The sequence below is a fragment of the Capsicum annuum genome, chromosome 9 (assembly GCF_002878395.1).
Source record: "Capsicum annuum cultivar UCD-10X-F1 chromosome 9, UCD10Xv1.1, whole genome shotgun sequence".
NCBI classification, from domain to species: Eukaryota; Viridiplantae; Streptophyta; class Magnoliopsida; order Solanales; family Solanaceae; genus Capsicum; species Capsicum annuum.
Genome location: NC_061119.1, coordinates 105,890,669 through 105,898,530, shown reverse-complemented (window position 1 = coordinate 105,898,530; position 7,862 = coordinate 105,890,669). Strand labels below are relative to the sequence as shown.

General features: G+C 39.7%; 1 protein-coding gene across 2 annotated transcripts; it reads right to left on the bottom strand.

Moving 5' to 3' along the window:
- Nucleotides 1–3,290: 3,290 nt before the first annotated feature.
- Nucleotides 3,291–7,604, bottom strand: LOC107842384 (TPR repeat-containing protein ZIP4). Of its 2 annotated transcripts, XM_047396929.1 has the most exons (6): nucleotides 6,057–7,604; nucleotides 5,491–5,680; nucleotides 5,391–5,423; nucleotides 4,677–5,297; nucleotides 4,194–4,484; nucleotides 3,291–4,099 (listed from the first exon to the last, which is right to left on the bottom strand). In XM_047396929.1, exons 1-6 carry the CDS (start codon nucleotides 7,346–7,348, stop codon nucleotides 4,085–4,087), a joined length of 2,442 nt encoding a protein of 813 aa, XP_047252885.1. In that variant the 5' UTR covers nucleotides 7,349–7,604; the 3' UTR covers nucleotides 3,291–4,084. The 2 variants fall into 2 exon arrangements, with proteins under 2 accessions (XP_047252885.1, XP_016541684.1); XM_016686198.2 differs by having other exon boundaries at nucleotides 3,291–4,484; nucleotides 6,057–7,602.
- Between the last annotated feature and the right edge of the window lie 258 nt (nucleotides 7,605–7,862).

The following is a 7,862-nucleotide window of genomic DNA, read 5'->3' as shown; positions in this document are numbered from 1 at the left end:
AACAACCCGATAGATACCAAGGAATTGCAATGCCAAGTTGAGAAACTTCTCAACAAAGGGTACATCAAGGAAAGTATGAGCCCTTGTGCGATTCCAGTGTTACTAGTTCCCAAGAAAGATGGGACTTGGCGTATGTGCGTTGATTGTCGAGGTATCAACAAGATAACGGTAAAATATCGTCACCCTGTTGCTAGGTTAGATGATATGCTTGATGAATTAAGTGGTTCGTGTTTGTTTTCTAAAAATTGATTTGAGGAGTGGCTATCACCAAATCCGTATGTAATCGGGTAAGGAATGGAAAACCGCCTTCAAGACCAAATTCGGTCTCTATGAATGGATGGTTATGCCATTCGGCCTAACAAATGCTCCAAGTGCTTTCATGAGGCTAATAAATCATGTGATGAAACCATTTATCGGAAAGTTTGTTATTGTTTACTTTGATGATGTGTTGGTGTATAGTAAGTTCTTAGATGAGTATGTAAGAATTTACAATGTGTGTTTGATGTCCTCCGAAAGAAGAAGTTATATGCTAATCTAGAAAAGTGTTTTTGGTGTCCATAAAGTTGTATTTCTTGGGTTTGTGGTGAGCTCAAGAGGGGTCAAAGTGGATGAATCTAAGATTGACGCCATTAGGCCAACTCCCAAAACCATAGGTAAAGTGAGAAACTTCCACGGATTGGCTAGTTTTTATAGACATTTTATCAAAGGATTTAGCATCATTGCCGCCCCTTTGACCAAAGTGATTAAAAAGGATTGGTCTTTCAAGTGGGGAGATGAGCAAGCTAAGGCCTTCGAAGACTTGAAAACTATGCTCATCTCGGCCCCTTTGCTATAATTGTCAAGTTTTGACAAGACTTTTGAGGTCGAATGTGATGCTAGCAAAGTCGGCATAGACGTGGTTTTAATGCAAGAATTGAAGCCTATTGCCTATTTTAGCGAAAAACTCAAAGGAGAAACCCTAAACTACTCTACGTACGATTTAGAGTTGTATGCCTTGATTAGAGCCTTGACCACTTGGCAACATTATTTGTAGCCTAAAGAATTCGTGATCCGAACGGATCATGAATTCTTGAAGCATCTACGGGAACAAGACAAGCTTAACCGGAGGCATGCCAAATAAATTGAATTTCTTGAAACTTTCCCTTATGTTATTCATTACAAGAAGGGTAAAGACAATGTGGTTGCCGATGCTTTATCCTGAAAACATATGCTTGTGTCTAATTTGTCGTCTAAGTTGATGGGGTTTGAAAACCTCGAGTCTTTATATCCCGAGGACCGTTACTTCGCTTCTATCTATAGAGAAAATAAAGAGTTGGATAGGGATAGGTGGGTTACGAATAGGGGTTCCCATCCCTATACCAAATTTGATGGATACTTGTTTAAGGGTGGACGATTGTGTGTTCTCTCAAGTTCGTGGAGAGAATTATTTATGAGGGAAGCACACAATCGCAGTCTAATGGGCTATTTTGGGGTCGAGAAAACCCTTACAATTTTGGAAGAACTATTTTATTGGCCTAGAATGCACAAGGATGTGGCTCGGATTTTGTATTAAGTGCAAAGGAGCCAAGCCACGGCTCCAACCCCACGGGTTTTATACCCCATTGTCCACCACTTTACGTCCTTGGCTTGACATATCAATGGACTTTGTGTTGGGATTGTCGAGAACTAGAAGGGGGCAGGATAGTATTTTTGTCGTGGTGGATCGGTTTTCCAATATGACTCACTTTATTCCTTGTTCTAAATGTGATCATGTGCCTAGTGTAGCCTCTTTGTTTGTTGATAATGTTGTAAAATTTCATGTTGTTCTGAGGACCATAGTGAGTGATAGGGATTCTAAATTCCTTAGCCACTTTTGGAAGTCCATGTGGGGTAGGCTCGGTACTAAGTTGTTGTTTTTAACCTCATGCCACCCACAAACCGATGGTCAAATGGAAGTATTAAATAGGACCTTACAGTCTATGCTATGGTCCATGGTTAAGGGAAAAATGACTTCTTAGGATGAGCACTTACTGTTGATTGAGTTTGCTTATAATCGTGTTATACACTCAAGCACGGGGATGACACCCTTTGATTGTGTATACGACATCAACCCCCTCACCTCTTTGGATTTAACCCCTTTGCCAAGTGATCTTATGATAAGCTTAGATGGAAGCAAACGGGACGAGGTCATGAAGAAGCTACATGAGAAGGTGAGGTTGCGGTTGGAGAAGAAAAACCAAGAAGTTACAAGGAGAACCAACAAAGGAAGAAGAAAGCTCATTCTTGAACCGGGAGATTGGGTGTAGGTGCACCTAAGGAAGGATAGATTCCTGTCTAAAAGGAATGCTAAGTTGATGCCGCGGGGTGATGGCCCATTCCAAGTATTAGAAAGGATGAACGACAACGCCTAAAAGATTGATCTACCCCCAAAATATCAAGTGCACAACCCTTTCAACGTGTGTGACCTCTCTCGGGTGGAAACGGTGGAGGATGGCAATGATGCAAATTTAAGGACAAATTCTCTTCAAGATGGAGATGATGATATGAGAATTCCTAGCTCGAGACCTTTCACACGAAGTCAAGCGCGTGAGTTGCAACGACTCCAAGCCTCGTTCATATCCTTGGCCGTGTGTGAGGCCCTTATGAGCCCATCTAAGGGCCTATACTTATTAAAGTGTGAAGTGGCCCAACAAAATACCCCCAACCCACCCACTTAATGTCAAGTGTATTTTGGTCTTTTGTCCCTCCTTTGTAATTGACTATATAAGCCATTTATTAGGGCTAGTCTTTTAGTTAGTTCATTCATATTTTGGAAGACAACAAAACACTTGTAATCTTTTGGAACTTCTCTCTTCCATTGGAGAAGCCCCAATTTCAAAAACTCACTAGTAGAGTCATACTAGCGTTGTCTCTTGGCTAGAAACTAGGATCTTAGGGTTCTTTGAGTTCCTCTTGGTCCAAGTAAAAACTTGGTATTGATATTCATTAATCTTAGGGTCCTTTCTCTTATTAGGGTTCTTACATCATTGAATATTGTGTGTCAAGTTTCTATCTCTTGTAATTTTGTTATCCTTATGTTGTTGAATCTAATAGTCTAGTGAAGCCGTGTGGGGCCCTTTTGATTCACTAGCATTGTTGCCTTGTTATTCATCTCATTTTCTTGTTTAAAAACACAAACTCAAAGTCTAGTGAAGTTGTGTCAAGCCTATTTCAATTCACTAGCAACTTGTTGTTCATCTTGTTGTTCTTGTGTTGGTTGGAATCTCTTGATACACACAGTCTTGTATCAGGGCAAGTGACCTATGCCAAAATACAAAAGAAATATTGAATTGTCATTAAGATTATTAGGAACAGTTAAATTCAGAAACAAGTGAATTACAAGTTATCTACCTTACAAAAGCAACGCAAATATACCATAACAAAGTGAAGGTAACTGCGGATAAGTTTTTCCCCAACTTTGACTCCTAATCTTGTTCTTTTATCCTTCAACTTTGTCATGTAAACTAGACTAGTTAGACTATTATCAAGGAAGCCATGGATATAGACATGATAAATGAAGTAAATATGTTCTGCAAGTCGTATTCCCTATCGCCAACTTTCACAAAATTACCACTTCTTAACTTGAAATCAATCTTTCCCTTGCCTAGTTAACTTTTGGGATGCATTCCCTAAAATGTCCCTTAACAATTCTTCAGTTCCACACTGGAGCTATGATTCTTCTTTAAAGCTTCAATGAGAGAATATACAAAAGAAGTCTTGCAATCATCGACAATAAATGTGTGGTTAACTTCAGCACCTGCAGTATCTATCCATGATCTTGTGTGCAGAGAAGAATTTAGCGTCTGGATGTCTCTACAAATTACCTGCTTTGACAATCATCATGTTCCTGATAATTTCTTCTCAAACCCTGCAATAAAATCATCCATGCATGACCTGTACGTTTGCATCCCCGGAACTTTCTTGGCCAGCTCCAAACCCATAGACATCCACCTCTTTGCTTCATCCATATGTCCCATCCTCACAGGGACAGCTGCTCTATTCCATGCTGTCATGGCAAGCCATTTCGCTTCTTCAACCGGATATTCTCCTTCCTTCAAACCCACCATTATTCTATACGCTTCTGTGTATATTTCCATTGTTGCATCATCATTAGTATCAACTCCATGGATGCTTCTTAGACTTACAAGTTTCCTCAGCATGAGTGCCACACTTACATAATCAGGCGAAGGCAAGGCCAGGAAGGTAGAGAGGCAGGTGCTTAATGCAAAGATGGCTACTTCGTGGTTGGAGCTTGGTCCTTGTGCAGCATCAATGCCAATCTGAAGTAGATGCTTCGGGTTGCAGTATTTTGAGTTTGCAAAGCGCTTTATAAGGAGGAGCTGTTGGCTTCCCGTGTCATCAAGCCTTGAGTGTAGATCAAAAGCACACCAAGTGTACACAAACAAGAGATTAGGCTCGATGATGGCCTCTAACTTGTCATAATCTGTTGAGCTTGACATTAACATCTGCATCAAGCATCACATGATAATTAATATCACAGTCTAGAGAAAACCAGACCTCTAAGAGAGCATAAATATAATAGCTCCATTATGTGGCAGCTGAGGAATCTCCACTAGATAACAAACAAGAAAGCAATAAAATGTGATGGGCAAGTAAATAAATGGAAAAAGAACTATCCTATGATTGAAGTTGGTTACCTTTCCTGCTCTGTCTAGCAAAGAAACAGCTTCCTTCACTTCATTTTCCAATAACGTATTCGTTCTTTGCTTCTCATCAGAGATTATCGCAGATACTGTCATAATCAGTGATTTGCAAACCATTACATGGTTGCCTTCTTTCTCTTCATCAATTGAAGCACCATAAAACTCTGATGCCAATTTAAAGAACTCTGCACAAATTGCATATTGGTTCTGCTGTCCTGTTTTAACCCCTGAATTCCATGCATTCACTGAAAACCAATTTCTTTCCCTTCTTCCGCTCTCACCTTTCCCAAAAAAATTCTCAGCGCTTATCTCAAGTAGACGAGAATGAGCTCGTTTCATCTGCTTTAGGATATCAGAGTCATTCTGAGGATCCTGAGATAAAATCATGACTAAAGTCCTGAAAACTACAACCTCAGTTGTTGGCATCTGTTTCCCTGTGGAGTAGAAATTCAAGAGAAGTGACAGAGAAGCAACAGCAACTGGTAGACAACGGCAAGCAATAGCTTCATGAGCTGCTAGAGAGAGGAATTCAGTGGTGAAGTCAAGGCAACTTGGCAATGCCTGCACCTGAGTGATGGCGCCATTGCTTTCATTTTTTTGCAGGTAGATTTTAAACTGCAACATTCATATATATCTCAAATTCACATAACCAACAATTAGGAGCATCAATTAAATACACAGATATCAGATAGGGAAGAGAAACCACACCTTCAGGAAGGCACTAGCTATATTAGGCTCAAGCTGTGAAAGAAGAAAAAGTATCAGATCAAGTTGCTGAAAGCAAATGTGCTTAATCTATTGAACACACCTTCTCTGCCTCGTTTATGTATTCTTGAGCACGATCAAGCTGTGAAAGGCCCATGTAGCAGAGACATAAAACTCTAAATCCCTTTGCTCTGAGATTTCTGCTCTCTATGTCAGAAGGGACATAAAGCATAGATTTTTCAAATATATCGGCACTGGTCAGGAGATCTTTTGATCGGAAGTTTTCTGCTGCACTGTGGAAGAAGCAATAGGAGATGTTAAATGGTTCATCAAAAGCATTGCCGTTTCAATATACATTTGCAATGAATTAAAAAACAGAAAGAAGGTTTGCTCTATGCTTTCTTTTTTCTTTTCTATATGTGTACATTCTTTGCTAAGCTTTAAACAATTATGATAGGCAGCCAGAAGCTAAAATGGTTATGCTTCTGTCCCAACTAGATGAGGTTCACTCTATGAATTCTTAATAACGATTAGGCTACATTTTAATAGTAATGCATAAATTAAATCGAGAAAGCAACTTGTTTTTTTTTTTTAATTTGCTTGAATTCATGATAACTTCTGAGACTATGCGAAGAGTGTTCATTGGGAAGAGAAAACAATTGGATATACCAGTTCCAGAGAAGAGCATGCATAGCTGTTCTCTCCTTGGAAGCATCCTCTCCACTCAAGAGCGTTTGAATCCTGTCATCAGACACCAGGTCCGACACCACCTTTGCCCTCAACCTTGCCTCTTCACCACCACCAGAAGGATTCCCTATTACCTTATTCACCACCCTAACTGCTGCATCAGCACTTACATGGCACCTTCCAAGAAGTCCTAAAAAAACTCCCTTCACAGCGACTGCACCAGCAGCCCCCACAACTTGAAAGTATGACTCAACAGCTGATACCCAAACACCTTCGGGAATCCCCTTATCCACCACCATTCCTCTTAGCTCCTTCTCCGCTTCCCCATACCTCCCCAATCCCAGCCATGCTTTCATTGCCAACACACTAAGACTCGGATGCTGATCCTTCTCACCGTCTCTTAAAACCTTTACACATTTCAACACACTCTCAAATTCATCTCTCTGCAAATGTGATGCTGCCAAAAATCTAAGCGTCTTGGATCTCAGTTCCTTCAAAGCTAATGTCTCCTCTGTCCTCTTAACTACTGTCAAACCCCGTTCACACAATTCCAGTGCGTCATTCATCAGTTTCAATGCTTCATAAACTTCATTTTTTGACAGCATTGCTTTTCCAAACATCAAATACTGATTAGCTAAAGCTTTATAGTTCTCGGCAAGAGCGAAGAGCACGTTTCTGGATCGACTCAATAGAGCAATCGCTAAATTTCTATCAGAGACTTCCCAAGCGGTTCGTGATCGAGCAATATTGAGATCTAACAGAAGCTTTTTCTCTTCATATTCTGAAATATTAGTGATGTCAACTTTGGACAACAGATCGGAAGCTTTCTCGAAGCAATAGTTGGCGAGTTCAAATTTTCGAAGGTCATGCCAAATAAGACCGGTTTTATAGAAGAAGGATGTGGATTTAATCGCAGGTGATGGAATGCCTTGGACGTCACTGGCCAGGAAGAGGAGGTCCGCTGAAACTTGACGGAGCTTTGCGTGTTCTTCATCGTGTTTTATAAGAGCAACAGCGGAAGCATTAGAAAGATCGACACAAGCATTCCAAAGGCGGTAGGAGAGTTTCCAGATGTGGAGTTTGAGGGAATTAGGGAGAGGAGAGAGAGAACTCAGCTGAGAGATGCTACGTCTGAGATGTATAGACAAGGAATCCGGCAACGCAGTAGCAGCTACATGTTTTTCGATATCTTTGATGGATGATTCTATTTGAGAGCATAGTTGATTCTGGAGATCGTCCTGACGCTCAGGCAAAGAGATCTCGTCGATTTTCATAATGCTTTATCCCCAATTTTGAAATGAATCCGGTTTGTTTTGGAGGGAAACGCCTATGAAGTGACCATTTCAATACTCAAGAGTCGAGCCTCAGTATCACTTCATGGCATGCGCGTTGGCCGTTGCATACCCCTTATTGCTTTTTTCTACTCTTTCAAATAATTTTTCAACAAAATAAAGTAAACGTATTCATTCCTAACACTTCTAGAATTGAAATCCTCGTGTATACCTTAAAACTAGTTTTGACATAATTATTAGTAATATGGTGTAAAAATAGATATACATACATATATATATATATATATATATATATATATATATATATATATATATATATATAGTAAAAGAGATTTCGACCACTTCTCATGCAATTACCAAAAAACTCCGTCACTCTCACTTAATTACATATCATGCCTCAATATATAATAATTCCATTGTTTCATCATAATGATTTAAATATTTAATATATTCTATTAATTTATAGTAATTAACTATAACTATATATTGAAAATAA

Excerpts from the sequence above, each read along its gene's own strand:
- LOC107842384 (XM_016686198.2), bottom strand. The coding sequence starts at position 7,348 with ATGAAAATCGACGAGATCTCTTTGCCTGAGCGTCAGGACGATCTCCAG. Across the intron at positions 5,298-5,390 it reads TAGCTAGTGCCTTCCTGAAG|TTTAAAATCTACCTGCAAAA; the intron begins GTGTGGTTTCTC and ends TGAATGTTGCAG. Across the intron at positions 4,485-4,676 it reads TGCTAGACAGAGCAGGAAAG|ATGTTAATGTCAAGCTCAAC; the intron begins GTAACCAACTTC and ends TGCTTGATGCAG.